The following is a 19,001-nucleotide window of genomic DNA, read 5'->3' as shown; positions in this document are numbered from 1 at the left end:
AACTATGATTAAAAAGATAATTAACGTAATTTTGAAATAAGGATAAATAATTAAAAATTCAACAAGAAAATATAAATGATAATGTCACATAATACTCTATCTTTACTTTTACATATATATATATATATATATATATATATATATATATATATATATATATATAAAAGTCAATCTGTCAAAAAAACATAGTATATATAACTCAATGACCCAAAGTAAACTTAACTTAATCATTTAAAAAAAACAAAAGAAATTAGGAACCAAATATTAATTCTTGGGAGAAGTTTACACAATCATCTAGTAATCGTCGACGTACTCTGATCCTACGTAAAATCAAAATTATAAAAGAACTTTAAAAAAAAATAGGCTGTCTGCCATGCCAAGATTCTATCTTTTCAAAATACTTGAGTGGAACAACACCTTTAAAACCTTCCGTCAGGATCACCTTGTTGTCAGAAATGTAAAGCTTCATACCTTCTGAACTAGGATGAAAATACATAGATAAGTAGTGATCAGTAGCCTTATTTGTTGTAGATTTTACTCACTATCAACAAACAACAAAAAATTCAGTATTTCAAGATGAATTTGTACATATTCAGTTCAGAACATGTTTGGAATATTTTCATATCATACCTTCTAATGCTTTTCTAACGTCTAGAAAGATCAGAACATTGATATCCTGCCTCATACATGGAGAAAGATCAGTACACAAGAGACCAATCAAAGTACCAGAACTTACTGCAACTAAGGAAATAACTAAAAACTTCTAAAGATTATGCTACACATTAGTACTTGAAAAGACGAGGTCGTTTCCTTCAAAGAATTGAGCAAAATGGTTCATGCAAGAACTTTAATATTCTATACAAATTTCACAGGACACAGTAACTCCCATGTCAGCCAAAAAAAGGGATTTCCAATTCCAAGGTCTCCACCCTCCAACAGATAAGTTGCAAAGGGATAGATGCTAATAGTAATAGATCCAAGCTGTGATCATTAATAGTAACTGTCAAAGATATTGTATTGCTAAATTGAAACAAATATCTACAATATGATTAATCATTTGCAGGGAAATGATTAGTCACTAATAAAGCACTAAAGTATACAGGTATGTTGCTTCCAAGTTACTGACTTAGCTAAACCATATTGAGACTTCGAAGGATGGACTAATTATTATTTGAACCTATTTTTATGAAATAAGTTTAAAATTTCTAATATTCTGGCTTTGGGGAAAAAAACACATAAGTGAAAGGATAGGAGGCAAAACTAGGAATTTGTCATTTGGATTCCACGCTTGGTACAAAGCTACATTATCAATCATAATAGGCATCTTGGTTGTCATTCCTTCTGTATTTTAAAGCTGAGAACCATACTACCATCCTTAATATTCCTGTCGGAAAATTAACTTGCCTAACCAAAATAAAACAAAATTATATAAATTTACATTTGTGTAAATAGGATTCGTTTTAAATAGTATATCACATTACCACTAATTACTTCTCCATCTATTGGTAAACCACAAGGGAAATGAACATGCAATCTCTTCATGCACTTCAGACCAGATCCTAGAATTGATTCCAAGTTCTTTCTGTAGGTTCCATGCACACAAACTGCATATAGTGGCAAAATCAAGCATATGAAACAAATAAAATAGCAATACAGAAAAAAAATTAAAATTTATAGAATGACTTCAAAAGACAGATATACAGCTCTTCAGTAATTAGAATTGTGTTAATAAAAGTTTGAAGTGCACCATAAATATGGCAACATATCCGCCATTCAAAAGATAATTTTTAAATTATAAACATGTACATAACATTCAGAAGTGAATGTATTGTAAAAATTCTTAAGGGGTTTCCTAGACTATCAATGATAGGAAACAACATGATCTTGAAACCTATGGTTCTCACAAACAATCAATTAACAACAATAGATAATGATGTGTACCTTTCTTCATAGGAACTTCTCTCCAGTGCACTTTGATTTCCTTGAAAGAGGAGAGAAATAAGATTTCACTTCCTTAGGTCTTTCTTTTCTGCCTCTCTCCATTCGTGATGGCTATGGGTGAGAGAGAACACTTTCTGGTCAAGAAGGAGACCTTATTTCACGTTAGTGGGTATTAAGCCCCTTTTATAACCACTACTCTCATCAAGTAGCAGTTAGCTCTAGAAACTTCTCCTATTAAGCCCAATTACAATTTAGCCCTTAATCGTTAATTATTTATTTATTAGTCCCTACTAAGTCACATGCCTCTCACATGAGACATTAATTTTAACATTCTCCCACTTGGCTCATGTGACTTTAATAAACATTATGGACTAAGTAAATAAATAGATTAACTAACATAATGCGCATTAAAAATTGACTAAATTGTTCTATACATTGGGTACGTCATAATTTCATGATTAAGAATAGGAACCAATTCGAGTCATGACGGTTGTACATCATCTAATCGACATAGTCCCTTCCATGTACTACAAATTAGTCTTCTCCTTAATATGACCATTAGTTAGGAGTACATAATTGGTCCAACATAATGTCTTCATTCAAGACAAAATCTGTTAACATTACTCTAACACAAACATGCATGCAAACATAGAGAACAGGTAATCAGAAACATATCATAATTGAGCTCAGAGTGTCAGCAAAATTACATAAGATAAATTACACTTAATGATCATCAATAACAATAATGCCCATACTTTCAACATGTTCTATAATATCTTGGGCAATAATCCCTTATTCAAAGGGTCAACTATCATAAGGTTTGTGCTAATATGTTCTATTGACACTCTTTGTCTCTGAACTTCTTCCTTCACGACAAAGTACCTCAATTTCATATGCTTAGCACCCTTAGAGTACTTGCCGTTCTTACAAAAAATATTGTTGCGGAGTTGTCACAATACATTTTCAGTGACCTAGTAATACTGTCGACAATTTCAAGCCCTGAAATAAAGTTTCGCAGCCAATTGGCCTGAATTGTAGCCTCAAAACATACTACAAATTCAGCTCTCAGATGCAACAACAACTGATGCATACAAAATTACTTTCATTTGTTTTCGTTCCATATCATTTCTAGGACATTGTGCGAGACTAACTCTGTCTCATTTCTAAATTAGAATAGGCGATGTTAAACACCTTTTCATCTTGAATCTCTCTAGCACTTTATCGATATATATATATACTTTATGAGATAAGCCTAACAATCCTTGTGATCTATTATGGAATATTTCTATCCCTATCACATAGCTTACCTCACCCATATCTTTCACTTCAAAGTTTCTAGAGAGAAATTTCTTAGTCTCATGAAGAAGACCAAGATCGTTAGCTGCAAGCAAGATATCATCAATATACAAAATTAGAAAATAACCTTACTCCCACTGATCTTCAGATACATACACCGATAAACAATATTTTCCTTAAATCTAAAGGAAATAATGGTATCATTAAACCTCAAATACCATTGGCGGGAAGCTTGCTTTAAGACTGTATATTGATTTCTTTAGTATGCACACCATGTGTTCATTTCCTTCAACTGAGAACCCCATTGGTTGGTCCATACAAACATTCTCCTCTAAATCTCCATTCAGAAAGGCGGTTTTCACATCTATTTGATGTAGCTCTAAGTCTTAATGGGCTACTAATGTCATGATAATCCTGAAAGAATCCTTTCGTGAGACTAGTAAAATGTCTCTTTATAATCAATGTCATCTTTCTGAGTAAATTCCTTAGCAACAAATCTAGCCTTGTAACGTTCAAGGTTGCCATGAGAGTCACGTTTAGTCTTGAAGACCCACTTACAACCAACTCTCTTACAATCCTTTGGTAATTCTACAAGGTCCTAAACACCATTATGTTTCATGGAATTTATCTCTTCTTTCATGGCATTTAACCACTTCTCAAAATTATCACAACTTACAGCTTGTGAAAATGAAACTGGATCATTATCATTAATGCTTAAGTTTATTTCTGTTTCATGTAGGTATACCACATAATCATTCGAAATAGCTGGTCTTCTTTCTCTTTGAGACCTCCTTAATGCTACTTCTTGTGGTTCTTCCACAATGGGTTCATTATGTATCATGGGCTCATCATTGTGTTGTACTTCTTCATTAATTTTGTAACAATAACTAAAAAGAGCAATCACCTTACTGGTAGAGGCATAAGCTAAAAGGACTTACACTCTAATTTCTTTAATTTCCACTTCTCGTGGAACTGTACTCCCACTGATTTCACTGTTTTCAATGAACCTTGCATTTCCAGTTTCGACAATTCTCATACTATGATTAGGACAATAAAACATATACCCATTTTGTTGGTTAATTTGAAAATCGAGATGATACTGGATAGATCTGAAGTCGTGTATAATACTTTCAGATTGAATCAAATTTCGGGGTTCAACCAAAATTGTTCAATCGGATAAAATCAGAAGATTATAATTCAAGAGTTTTGTTTTGGTCTTGTATGTTTTGTCACCCGTTATGCTTTCTAAACCAGAATGATTATTTATGATCAAAGAACAGATGGTTTTTGGCGGTTGATGGAAGTTTTTTCTTTTTTAAAAACTGCTATTGATGGAAGTTTTAGTAACTTCCAACCATTGATGGAAATTTTAGTAACTTCCATGTAACTTCCAAAATTTGCCTAAACCGAACATCTCGTTATTACATTAAAACAAGCGTGCACTCTTATTTTAACATAATAAAGAGATCAATTACACTAAAATGTCCAACACATTTGACTTTTCTGGATAACCAATGAAATATCCACTGATTGTTCTTGCATCCAATTTTCTTTCTTGCGGATTGTAAATTCTTATTTCTGCCTGGCAACCCCAAACATGCAGGTGCCTTATACTAGGTGTCCTATTTGTCCACAGTTCAAAAGATGTCTTTGGAACTGCCTTACTATGAACCCTATTCAACAAATACATGGCAGTTTTCAAGGCATACATCCACAAAGATACGGGTAAAGTCTAATTGATTAACATACTCCTAACCATATCCATTAAAGTTCTATTACGCCTTTCTGATACACCATTTTGTTGTGGTGTACCGAGAATTGTGTATTGCACACAAATGCACATTTCTGAACAAGCTTAGCAAATGGACCTCAGTGTTGCCCAATTTCATCATATCTTCCGTAATACTCATCACCTCTATCATATCTAATAATTTTCACATTTATGTCTAATAGCCTTTTTACTTCATTGTAGTAAATTTCTAAGGCATCCATTGCCTAAGAAATCTCGGGCAGTAAGTAGACATAACTATAAAGTGAATAATCATCAATAATGATGATAAAGTATCATTCCTTTCCGAAAGAACTAACATCAAAAGGTCCACAAATATCAGTATGCACAATTTCAAGAAGCTGAGTGCTTCTTGTAGCTCCTTTCTTTGTATGTTTTGCTTGTTTTTCCTTAATACAACCCACACAAATATTTAGATCCGTAAAATCTAGATAAGGAAGAATTTCATTCTTTATTAATCTTTCCATCCTTTCTCTAGAAATGTGACCTAAACGTTTTTGCCACAAGAAAGCAGATCGTTCATTCACTAAACTATGTTTAGTGTCAACATTATGATGCAGAGTTAAAACAGTTTCAGCATACAAACTGTTTATTTCCAATTTATATAAACCATCACAAGAATACCAGTACCAATGAGATGATTATGTTTAAATAAATTGAAACATCCATTACCAAAATTAAAAGACTATGCAGTAACATCAAGTTTAGATAATGAAACTAAATTCCTAGATAAACTAGGTACATAAGGAGTTTCCAATAAATTTAAACGATGTCTAGTATCGAGTTTTAAACAATAAGTCTCAACTGTTTCCACTGGAGCTTTCACTCCATTCCCCATGAAAATGAACTTCTCATTTGGGCTTATGGTTTGGATGGTAAGGAATCTCTGCATAATGTTAGAAACATGAGTCATACATCCAGAATTAATCCATCATGTATCATGGGAAACTACAGTTAAGTCTAATTCAAAACATACATGAGCATTAAGCTCACCATTCTTTTCGAACCAAGACTTACACTTTAGGCAATCCTTTTTTGGAAATGTCTTAATTTCACAAAATTGACTATTATTGTCCTTTAATACCTTTCTTCTAGATTTGCAAAGAGTCGTCATTGTTCTTTAATGACCCTTTGCCTTTATCATGATTCTTCATAAATTTCTTTTCAAGCTCCTTGATTCCCTTGGTGGCTAAAATAATGGACTAAGTGACTTCCTTGATTCTTAAGCCTCATTTCTTCCTGAACTAACATATTGTGCAATTCATGCACATTCCATTTATCTTTCATGGTATTATAGTTCATTTAGAACAGGCCAAACTCAGACGGTAATGAGTTTAGAATAAACTGAACAAGAAAGTTCTCATTCAAAGTCATTATATTCCCAAGGTCTTAAGTCTTGCTGCATTGTTTGTCATCTCAATGACATGTTCATACATAGTACGGGAACCATCAAACTTCATGGTGGTCAATGTACTCATTAATGTCCCAACAACATACTTATCAGCTGTTTGAGAATACTCTCCCACTAATCCCATAAACTTTTTAGCACTTTCGATTTTAGGGAGAGTTGTCTTAATACTATCTGCAACAGTCATTCTCATCAACATTAGGCTGAGTCTGCTAGATCTTTCCCAAGTTTTATGATGAACTTTCTCTTCATTGCTACTAACATCAATAGTAGTAACAAACTTCTCTTCCAACATAGCAAGATCATGATCCAAAACACCGAGGTGAAATTGGACATGCTCATTTCAGTCAGAGAAGTTAAGCCCATTAAAATTGGCTCAGATGATACATAAGAATTCAAAACATGTATTACATAATAAAATTCACATAAGTGTTTTGAGACATAAAATACATGTCGTGCATATGATTCATTTAGATAACGGACAATGTATATTGATGTTCTCGTTTGGGTGATACACCAACATACAACATACAAACATAATGATGTTAATAAAATTTTAACATTATTTGACAATTAAATATACACCAATTAGTAGTATCTATTTCATTTGGGCATATAAATAAAACTAATGATACACACAAATTGTCTACAATTATATTCATTAATTATAAGAACAACTAATCAACCTTTGGGCGATTCATAAATGCCTTATAACAATGAATTTCAATTACCCATAAACCAATAATCATATAATTTAGCATCCATTATTCTATGAGTAATTGGAATAATCATTAAGTTGGAATTAAATAACCTTACAAATTTGGCCACTTTGGTGACTAACAAATTCAACATACATTTAATTCCAACCAAATATTATTGAAAAAATCATTAATTTGGAATTAAATAACCTTACAAATTTGGTCACTTTGGTGACTAACAAATTCAACATACATTTAATTCCAACCAAATATATATGGCATGTACATACTTATTGCTATTAATAATTCATAGCCATTCTATTAATTTCGTTCCAGGCCATAAAATAATATTTGTATTTATTTAAACACGTTCAAGCAAATATGTAGCATATACATATATTTACTGCTACCAATAATTTAAAAGCATTCACGTTAATTTAATTACAGCATATAAACTTTCAATCCTTCAATTACGTTTAATAATAATTTCCAGGAAAAAAAAACACAAGTGGGACTGGAAATAGCAAAATGGGTTGCAAATAGCAATATCCAAAATTTCTAATTCTCCTACAAGGAAGGTACGCGTAGCAACGGTTTTTCAATTGGAATTGAAAGAAAGGTACATGCAGCCACACAACTTTACAAAACCAATTCACAACATAGCGCGTCATTATTTCTCCATAATTTAATATATAAATAACGTTAATGGAAAGACAACTTTCTCCATTAGAAATAAAATTGACAACAGAAGCTTTCTCTTTGAAGTTTTGTATAATATTTCTTTCATACAAAATTTCATACATGTACTTTAATTGAAAATACATGTAATAGAAATTAAAATTCCTAAATTTCATAATTAGGTTTGATGCATAATTTGAAGAAATTAAATTATCCCTAAATTTCATAATTAGGGTTCATGCATAATTGGAAAAAATTAAATCATTCTTGTAGAATCATAAATTTCATAACACATGCTCTGATACCACATGTAAAAATTCTTAAGGGGTTTCTTAGACTATCAATGATAGGAAACAACAAGATCTTGAAATCTATGGTTCTCACAAACAATCAATAAACAACAATAGATAATGATGTGTACCTTTCTCCATAGGAAGACTTGTACCTTTCTCCATAGGAACTTCTCTCGAGTGCACTTTGATTTCCTTGAAAGAGGAGAGAAATAAGATTTCACTTTCTTAGGTCTTTCTTTTCTGCCTCTCTCCGTTCGTGATGGCTATGGGTCAGAAATAACACTTTCTGGTCAGGAAGGGGACCTTATTTCATGTTAGTGGATATTAAGCCCCTTTTATAACCACTGCTCCCATCAAGTAGCAGTTAGCTCTAGAAACTTCTCCTATTAAGCCCAATTACAATTTATTCCTTAATCGTTAATTATTTATTTATTAGTCCTTACTAAGTCACATGTCTCTCACATGAGACATTGATTCTAACATGTATTGCTATGTGCACTAATCACCAAGACTCAAGTATATCATAAAAACTCCAATAACTATGCACCTGGAAATTCTTCGACTGAAAGGTTTGGTTTCAATAAGCTTTCAGTTTTAACAGCCTGCAAACCAAAAGTCAATAACTGTATTGTAAGGGCAGGTGAACAAAATTGAATGAATTCACAATCCAAAAGTTAAACATAACATAAATGACAACATTAATATAATATATAATTGATGTTTTGTGATCTATGATCAATGTATACATGTAACATATTATACCTTTCATCATTCTTCCTTCACTTTATTCTTATATTACTCTTACAAAATTTATACATAATACTTACTTTTTATCAACTTTAGTCGAGTGGTCAATCTCCAATTTTAAAAATTTTTCTTACAAATATGTTGATATAAAAAATATTTTAAGTTATACGTAATCTTTTTATCTTCTTTAATAGAAAATGATATAAAATATCTTTGACAATTATATTTTTTAACTTAGTTTATGAAGTAAATAATTTATTTAAATATTTCTTTAAAGATTTATAAATTGGCGCAACCCGTAAATGTGTGTCTAGTTAGTTTTAACAGTCAAATACACCTTCTGTAGTATTACCACTTACCAGTGTAAATGGCTAGTTCCTAAAAATTATACAATACACTTTGTTGAAAGACTTTGTCCCCACCAATTTTACCAACTGCAGAATGCAGACAAACTACATTTAATTGATCAGCATTGGAAGACTTTGTATCTGTACCTGTTGGATTTTAGTGCATTCGAAGTGCCGAAGAGTCAAGTCTACAACGTGGAATATTGATTGAAGTGAAAAATAGGTTAGGAGGACCGAGCAACAAGGCAATGAATGAATCAGTCTGACTCGATCTCACAAGTAATTAACCAGTCACTGTGCTTACTCATAAAGACACTGCATACACATGTCACGAAATTGGCTTCTCTAATGTCATTTTTCTAACTGTTCCTGTGTTGTTTATGTAGTTGTATTAATATTTAATTTTATTAATATTTAATTTTATGATTCAATTTTAAGATTATGTAATTTTTAAGAAACAACACAGGAACAGCTCAGAAAAGACAACAGAGAAGCCAGGTTACACATGTCACCTACACCATTCTATCTTCCACAAACATGGACCCTCCTTCCCCCTTTAACCAATCAATTCTCAATTCCTTAATGGATTCTTTGACTTCCCGAGAAATCTGATCAAATTGTGTCCCCATCAATTTTGCCAACTGCAGAAAGAAGAACAAGTTACATTTAGGATGTGTTTAGTTTAGACGATGAAAATAGAAGAGAATTTTTTAATTAGAATGTAAAGAGTGTAGGTAGCACATGAAAAAGTAAAAAATTTCTCTCTTATTTCTCTCCTTCCACCCAGAGCCTTAATTAATTCAGCGTTGGAAGACTTTGTATTTGTACCTCTTTGATTTTACTGCATTCAAAGTGTTCGATCAAGTTTATTGTTGTATATCAGTCAGAGTTAAGTGGGCACTACACTTTCCGAAAGGTGACCCCCTGCAATCACTTCACAATTGCTTTGCGCAAGACTATGTAGGTCATTCATTGTCTTCACGGGAAAAGTTTGAGTGCAAGTTTCTCTTTTGAAAATATTTTTTTATAATTTAAAATTTAAAAGTATATGTATATTTTTTTCTTAATGGGTTTTTTTTAAGATAACAATTATTCCCTATTTATTTATTTTTATCTTTTAGAAATTACGTTTGACTAAATTTTTAGTTTTTTCATCGGGTAAGAGGCCTTTAAGATTTGTTATGTTTGTTACTAGTATGTTAATTGTGATACTTGGGCTGCACATTTGGTGGTTTTTTATTTTTTTTCTCTTATGAAAAAATAAGAAAAATACGTATAGGCACACATTTACACTAAAATATCATTTGTCTATTTCTCTTTTTTATAAAATTATATTGTGTTACTATATAACTATATGTTTTGGAGCATGATGTTTTTTGGTTTGGGATCCTTTCATTCCTTTCACTCCACTCATACTTTGATAGCACATCATGAGCACCTAGAAATATATCCCTTTTTCTAAATTTAATTTTTATTTTAATTTATATATATATATATATATATATATATATAATGTTTAAATAATATTTAAATAAAAATTGATCCATAATTTTCTATTCCTTTATTTTTATATTAGCATGTTTATTTATTTTGATATTTATTTATTTATTTGAGATGTTTCTTTACTATCTTAAGTATTGTTTTCAATTCAACTTATTTAATAAATAAATAATTTTAATTTCAATTAAGTCTACATCATACTTTTTGCTTACAATAAATTTTTTATATTTTATTTAATATAATAATTTTAATTTACTAACAATTACATTTTAATAATTGTTTTTCAAATGAGTATTCAATCAATTTAACTTCAAGTACAAGCATCTATATCAACTTAGACAATCCTGATTTTGTAAAGTTCAAGATAGGGTAATAGGATAAAATGAACTTCCTTCTTTTATTTTATTTTATTATACACATCTTGTAACATTCAAGAAACAAAATCGTTAATTTATTTTAATTCTTTGATTGATGTAGTTAAAAAATTATAAATTTTATTTTAAATAACTACTTTGTAGAAAAAAATAGAGCAACATCAAATAAAAGAACTATCTTCTCCAAGTTCTACCAACAGTGAAAAGAATGTCAAAAAATAGAAGATTTTTACAAGATATAATGCCCATGAGATGGGTATGAGAATCACATGTATCCTAACCTATCATACCTTCATATTCATAATATTCAATAATACTTTATTTTTCTTAGTTTTAACATATACAAAATAATAGGATAATGTGTTCACAATTCATGCAACAATCAATGAGATCGATGATAAGTTTGGTTGGAATTTGCTGCATGTGGGAGATGCCAAAAGAAAGTTATAGAAAAGGGAAATCAATACACTTGTAGAGAATGCACAAACAGTCATCCAAGTACCCAACAACAAGGTTTAATGTTTTGTATATAATGAATTATTTTCTATAACATAATTAAATAAATATTAAAAAATTTAAAATCTTTTTTAAGTTCAAGATACAATTGAAATTCTCTGGTGACACCGATGTAGCAACATTCACAATCTTCGATCGAGATGTGCAACAAATTTTAAACACAACAACATCTGAACTCCTTCACACCCAAAATGAAAATAAGGCTGACATACTCCCAATATTGTATATCCTTTGTAAACACACCTTTATTTTTTAAATCATGCTCAGAGCTCACAACTTAAAGGAAGGATTTCAAACCTATATCGTCACAAGAACTTTTATCTAAAAAAAAAATATCATTCAACATGATCCTCTCCTCAAAGAAATTAAACAGGTAATCATATTTATAATTTATTTTCATTTTTACTTCTTGTACAAAATATTAATAGTTTCATCCACTAATTAATATTTTTATTAAAAAAGGAGCTCACTTCACCACAACAAATATCATCATATGAGTCACGTGAATAACTAGTTATAAGTCAAAGCCCAACAAGCATCGAATAAATCAAAAGGTTCATCTTCATGGAGAAGTTTATCAAATCTCACAAAGTCCATTAAGAAAAAAACAAATAAACAAACTGTCAAAAGTCAAAGTCCAAAGATACAACTATCCAAGAAGTCAAAAGATTCATTTTCATCGTCAAAAGAAGAATAAAGTTCATTAAAAAAATGTGAAAAAAACAATATGTCATAAGTAAAAGCTCAAAGCTATAAGCATCCAATAAGTCAAAAGATGCATTTTCATCATCAAATGAAGTTTATTCAATCTCATAAAGTTCATTAAGGAGAAAGGTGATGAAGAGTCAATCTTACTTCAAAGTTAAATAAGGAGCACATAAAAAAAACAAAATTCAACAATAGGTCACCAACAAAAGAAAATAAATATAAAAATTATATTTAAATGAACAATTTTCGGTGTTTTATTTCATCAATTTTATGTTTTTTTACCATTATGATTGACTGTTTTTCTTTTATTAAATATATTTTTTTTACTGTTATATTATGTCAATTTCACTTTATTCTTATATTGCTCTTATAAAATTTATACATAATGCTTACTTTTAATTAACTTTAGTCGAGTGGTCAGCCTCCAATTTTAGAAATTTCCCTTATAAATATATTGATAAATAAAAAATATTTTAAATTATACCTAATCTTTTTATCTTCTTTAATAAAAAATGATATAAAATATCTTTGACAATTATATTTTTAAACTTAATTTATGAAACAAATAATTTATTTAAATATTTCTTTAATGATTTATAAATCCACGCAACCCCTGAATGTGTCTAGTTAGTTTTAACAGTCAAATACACCTTCTGTAGTATTACCACTTACCAGTGTAAATGGCTAGTTCCTAAAAATTCTACTTTACACTTTGTTGAAAGACTTTGTCCCCACCAATTTTACCAACTGCAGAATGCAGACAAACTACATTTAATTGATCAGCAATGGAAGACTTTGTATCTGTACCTGTTGGATTTTAGTGCATTCGAAGTGCCGAAGAGTCAAGTCTACAACGTGGAATATTGATTGAAGTGAAAAATGGGTTAGGTGGACCGAGCAACAAGGCAATGAATGAATCAGTCTGAGTCGATCTCACAAGTAATTAACCAGTTACTGTGCTTACTTATAAAGACACCGCATACACATGTTACTAAATTGGCTTTTCTGTTATCCTTTTCTCAGTTGTTCCTGTGTTGTCCATGTTTATGTAGTTGTGTTAATATTTAATTTTATTAATATATAATTTTGTGATTCAATTTTAAGACTGTAATTTTCAAAAAATAACCCAGGAACAGCTGTGAAAGAACAACAGAAAAGACATGTCACCTACACCATTCTATCTTTCACAAACATGGACCCTTCTTCCCCTTTAACCAATCAATTCTCAATTCCTTAATGGATTCTTTGACTTCCAGAAAAATCTGATCAAATTGTGTCCCCATCAATTTTACCAACTGCAGGAAGAAGAACAAGTTACATTTATGATTTAGGATGTGTTTAGTTTAGAGATGAAAATAGAAGAGAATTTTTTAATTAGAATGTAAAGAGTGTAGGTCGGACATGAAAAAGTAAAAAATTTCTCTCTTATTTCTCTCCTTCCACCCACAGCCTTAATTAATTCAGCGTTGGAAGACTTTGTATTTGTACCTCTTTGATTTTACTGCATTCAAAGTGTTCGATCAAGTTTATTGTTGTATATCAGTCAGAGTTAAGTGGGCACTACACTTTCCGAAAGGTGCCCCCCTGCAATCACTTCACAATTGCTTTGTGCAAAACTATGTAGGTCATTCATTGTCTTCAGGGGAAAAGTTTATAATTTAAAATTTAAAAGTATATGTATATTTTTTTCTTAATGGGTTTTTTTTAAGATAACAATTATTCCCTATTTATTTATTTTTATCTTTTAGAAATTACGTTTGACTAAATTTTTAGTTTTTTTTTATCGGGTAAGAGGCCTTTAAGATTTGTTATGTTTGTTACTAGTTTGTTAATTGTGATACTTGGGCTGCACATTTGGTGGTTTTTTATTATTTTTTTGCTTATATGTAGCTTTCTCTTATGAAAAAATAAGAAAAATATGTATAGGCACACATTTACACTAAAATATCATTTGTCTATTTCTCTTTTTTATAAAATTATATTGTGTTATTATATATCTATATGTTTTGGAGCATGATGTTTTTTGGTTCGAGATCCTTTCACTCTTTTTACTCCACTTAGACTGAATTAACATGTTGTCGTACTTTGATAGAGGAACACATGTATATTAATTTATTCTACTAATGCAGTGGCGGCATTTTTTTTTTCTAAGTATAATGCACTTCAACTCAGGCTCTTTTTAAACTCTTATTTGTTATTATATTTATTTTTGTATTAAGTATTATTATAAAAATTGTTCATGTATTGATTATATGTGAAATAAGTCGACTTCTATGTTTGTAATTTTGGTTTCCTAATCATATTTCTAACAATCTTAGAGAGAAAAACTTATATTTTGAATTTGAGTTTCCAAGCAACAGAACTCACCTATAATGTCACGACCCACTCTTGGACCATGATTGGCGCACAAACTATAATTTTTGTAGTCTAGCTAGTCTATCCTATATTAATTAACCTATAAAAACATATAATATATCTTGACAAATCTGTGTGTGTGTGTGTGTGTGTGTGTGTGTGTGTGTGTATATATATATCAATCCAACAATTAGATATTAAGGCATCAGGTCACAACATAGACCCTTGATATATTGTCCAAAATATTAACTAATAGTTATGTTGGTCATAAATACCAATCATCAAAGTGTTTCAAAATATCATAAATACACCATCAGCATATCTATAAGAGAGGATCATTTAAATTTCAAAAATAAAGGAATTTTCTCTATATTTATTACTATTCTTATCCCTATAGCTGCATTATACTGGAGTAAAAAAAAAAACTCTTCGTCAGACGCAATGAAGACCTACCAAATGATAATCAAATTCCTGGATAAGTCAGCAAATCCTAGGAAGTCAATTATTCCACTATTTGTGTAGCTGAGAAAATAGAATAAAATAAGGGGATAAGTCACAAAGACTTAGTGAAAGCATAAAATACAAAGCGAACAGGAAGGAGAGCACAACATAGCATAGCATGAGTCTTTACATCCAAAATGAATTTAAATAACATTAAATAAAGAAAAATAAATACAACTTGCATTTAGAAACTATTGTATACTCCCTTGAAAAATTTTAGAACTACATATAAATTTGTATTCAATAATAATAACTTTATAATCAAACTTTCATTCCACTATGTGCACATAGACCATGTTATCTCTTTGTTGTGGTGAATGGTAATTATAGAACTATGACATTTAGCTCATAGACTGCATTATCTCTTCGTTGCAGCGAATAGATCTTTAGAAACTATGGATATTCAACCCATAGGTTGCATTATCTCTTTGTTGCAGTAAACTGAAAATATAAATATACTATGAGTAATTGACTAATAGGCTACATTATCTCTTCGTTGTAGCAAACGAAAAATATAAATACACTGAGTAATTGACTCATAGGCTACATTATCTCTTCGTTGTAACGAATGACACTCAATCATGAACTGAAAATAAATAAAATAAACTATAACCCAATATTCATTCTTAAATATCTTATAAAAAATCTCAAAATAAATTTCAATCAAACAAAAATAAATATTTTTCCTTTATTCTTAAGTACTCCTAAAATTTCAAAGATCACAAAAGAATATATATTTTGAAGTTTACTTGCTTCTCCTAACAGAATTTTAAAAAATGTGCCGCTAAGTAGATTATCTACTCACTCAAAAAACAAAAACCTAATCAACACCTTTCAATATTGTTGGGAGGATCAACCATCATATTTTTTACAGGATCTAAGCATTTAAAATAAAAGAACAAGATATTAGGCAAAATCCCCAAATTTAGCAAACATAGGGTTTTGAGGAAACCATAATAATCTCTAATACTTAGTTTTCTAACCCTTTTCACACAACTCATAACTAAACTATGCTATAAAATATTCATCTAACACGATGGGTTATAAATTTTTACCTTAAAGAGATCAAATAGAAAATTTAACGAAATCAGTGGTGCTCCCTTTTTCTCCAATCGCATTCACGTGCTTGAGAATGACACAAGGATACAATAAGCTTGACAAATTTTGGAACAATGGAAGAAGATGAGTAAAAGGTTGAGAGATGAAAATTTGAGAAGAGATAGGGTTTGAGAGATGAGGTGGGTTATTAAAAAGAAGAGGAAATTTGGAAAAGGGGGGAGGAGGTCTTGGATGATTTTAAAACTAAGGGAGTGGGTATATATATATATATATATATATATATATATATATATATATATATATATATATATATACATTGAAAAGTTTACTTGAGACTTATAATTTCTTTGTTTGTGTTTGTCATATTGAGTTATTTGTTGATATTGACATATATTTGTATGCTTGACTAAAGTGATGTTACAGTATTGATATGTTACCGTTGGCATTTTTTCTTGTAGTATATATGTAGTATCAAAGTTCTTCTTTATCACTCAGTTTCTATAATCAATATGGTGTTGTAGTATTCCATGAATATGTTTTCTTTGAACACTTCAAAATAGTATAATTAAAAAAAATAAAATTGTGTGGCTATAATTGTTAGATTTTGATCAAAGGCTTTTAACTGTGAGGCACATATGTATTTACATTGGTAGTTTATGTACTAGAACTTAAACTATTAAATCCTTCATGTCATAATATCATGACTTAAATATGTTTTTGGTCCCTGATATATACTCATTTTTTGCATCTAGTTCCTAATAAATTTTTCCTTCGAATCAAGTCCCTAATATTTGAAAACTTTTGTCTGTGGTCTTTGCCGTTAGTGGAAATCCATTATCTATTTATGTGGTCATTAACCGGATAGGTAGGCATGCGACGTGTGGTGTCACACGTAATATATGTGTGAGAAGGATTAAACATTGGAATTTAAAAAAAAAAAGGTAAAAATAACATCGTGTAAACACAAGCACAAACCCATCTTCCTCTTCCTCCTTCAACCCCTTTCTTCCACAACCTTTCTTCTTTTTCACCATCACAAACAAAGTCATCACCACATCCCCTAAAACCACAACAACCCCACTCCAAGCCACCTTTGGAGAAACATCTAAGCTTGAAATACCCATCATCAACAACCAAACCTGAATTTGAAGCACGAACCACCATGACACGTTCTCGAAGTAGCACTACGACAACGATAACCTCGTCGCGTGGCAACATTGAACTTCCCAAAGGCCACCCTTCGCACAACGTTGTTGAAATCATCTTCCACACAAACTGGGGCCGCAAGCCCTTCCCGAGTCGGGTCAAATTGATTTTCAAGGTGCAGAACGTGTCACGCGTTGTGGCACGGTTCAAGGATTTTCTCAAGGTGATAAAGGCACGCATCGTCGCGAGGCTCACCAAGGGCAACGAGGGTAAGGAGAACGTGCGGTGCATCACTGACGGGAACGAGGTCATGTGGTTTCATTGCTTTGGTTCCACCGAGGACGTTAGTGGTTGTGCATGGTCATTTCTAGAGAAGAAGGGCAATGATTTGCACTTTCTCTGGCACTCCACTCCCTAGCCTCCGATGAACACTTCTAGGTTATTTTGCATCCCAAAAGCCAAACCCCACTTTGATTCTCGCAAAAGGGTATCTCCAAAACCCAATAAAGTTTCCATCTTTTCTGCCGTCATTTTCCACCACCTTTGCCTTCTTCTTCATCTTCCTGTCCTTGACATCATCACCGCTCGCTGATGGTGGAAGACTGCAATGTTCCAGCCAGACGTTGGTGTTGAAGACTCTGACAATGACATTGAAGTCGTAGTTGGATTCAAACTAGAGGCCGCACTAGTTGCAGAGGTTGAGGAACTATGAGCACGTGGTGTGGAGTTCGCGATGGCGACCTTCGAAGACAGCGAGGACATAAGGGTGTTGGCTTATGGACGAGACTTGCTGGCGTGTGAGCATTGTGTAGATGCCGTGGAAAACAGTGTCGTATACGTGGAGGATGTTGGTTTCTTCGACGAACTCAGAGGTGTACCAATGGTAGTGAGTGGGGAACATGGTGGGCTTGGATTGGGAATCCACACAAAAGATGAAGGTCTTGGAAGCTTCATCACTGGAAACAATGGAAAAAAATGAAGAAGAAAATGATGGGAGGAAAGGAACTCAATGCTTGTTTACCCATTTCAGAGACACAGTAACGAGTGAGTGAATGATAAGCAACTAGCAAGTGAGAAAAGGCAGTGTTATAATGCAAGCACCCTTTTGTCGTTTGGGTCTGGCGGTGGCAGAAAGTTAGGTGTTTGGTTCGAAGGAAGGTGGTTGTTACTACTGTGGAGAAGAAGGAGAAGAACGGTGTCGTTTTTACTTTTTTTAAAAAAAAAAAATTCCAATGTGTAATCCCACTCACACAAATATTACACGTGACTCCACACGTCGCATGCTTACGTGTTTGGTTAACAGTCACGTAATTAGATAACGGATTTCCACTAACAGCAGGGACCTTGGACAAAAAATTTTAAATATTAGGGACCCGATTCAAGGAAAAATTTATTAGGGTCCAGATGCAAAAAACGGATATATATTAGGGACCAAAAACATATTTAAGCCTAATATCCTTATTTATCATAATGAAATCTCTCATGTCTTGTGTTTCATAATCATATATATGTCTTTGATTATGTGATATTGCTTTAAGTTGATTTGAAGTTTGATAGATTTTAATTGGTTGAAAAATATCCTCCAATTTAATCCATGGTGTTATGATTTAGTTTTTCGAGTTTTAGCTGCAAGTATTGAGTTTAT

At 31.5% G+C, this 19,001-nt stretch overlaps 1 protein-coding gene across 1 annotated transcript; it reads right to left on the bottom strand.

The window, feature by feature from the left end:
* Positions 1-176: 176 nt before the first annotated feature.
* LOC100782234 (putative tRNA 2'-phosphotransferase) lies at positions 177-17,374 on the bottom strand. Its single transcript, XM_003521900.5, has 5 exons — positions 17,186-17,374; positions 8,651-8,705; positions 1,482-1,604; positions 631-687; positions 177-474 (listed from the first exon to the last, which is right to left on the bottom strand). The coding sequence occupies exons 1-5, from the start codon at positions 17,372-17,374 to the stop codon at positions 350-352; spliced, it is 549 nt and encodes a 182-aa protein (XP_003521948.1). The 3' UTR covers positions 177-349.
* Positions 17,375-19,001: the final 1,627 nt, after the last annotated feature.

Source organism: Glycine max, chromosome 3 (genome assembly GCF_000004515.6).
Source record: "Glycine max cultivar Williams 82 chromosome 3, Glycine_max_v4.0, whole genome shotgun sequence".
Classification (NCBI taxonomy): Eukaryota; Viridiplantae; Streptophyta; class Magnoliopsida; order Fabales; family Fabaceae; genus Glycine; species Glycine max.
Note: the sequence above shows the minus strand (reverse complement) of the source record. Positions and strands in the feature narration are given on the sequence as shown.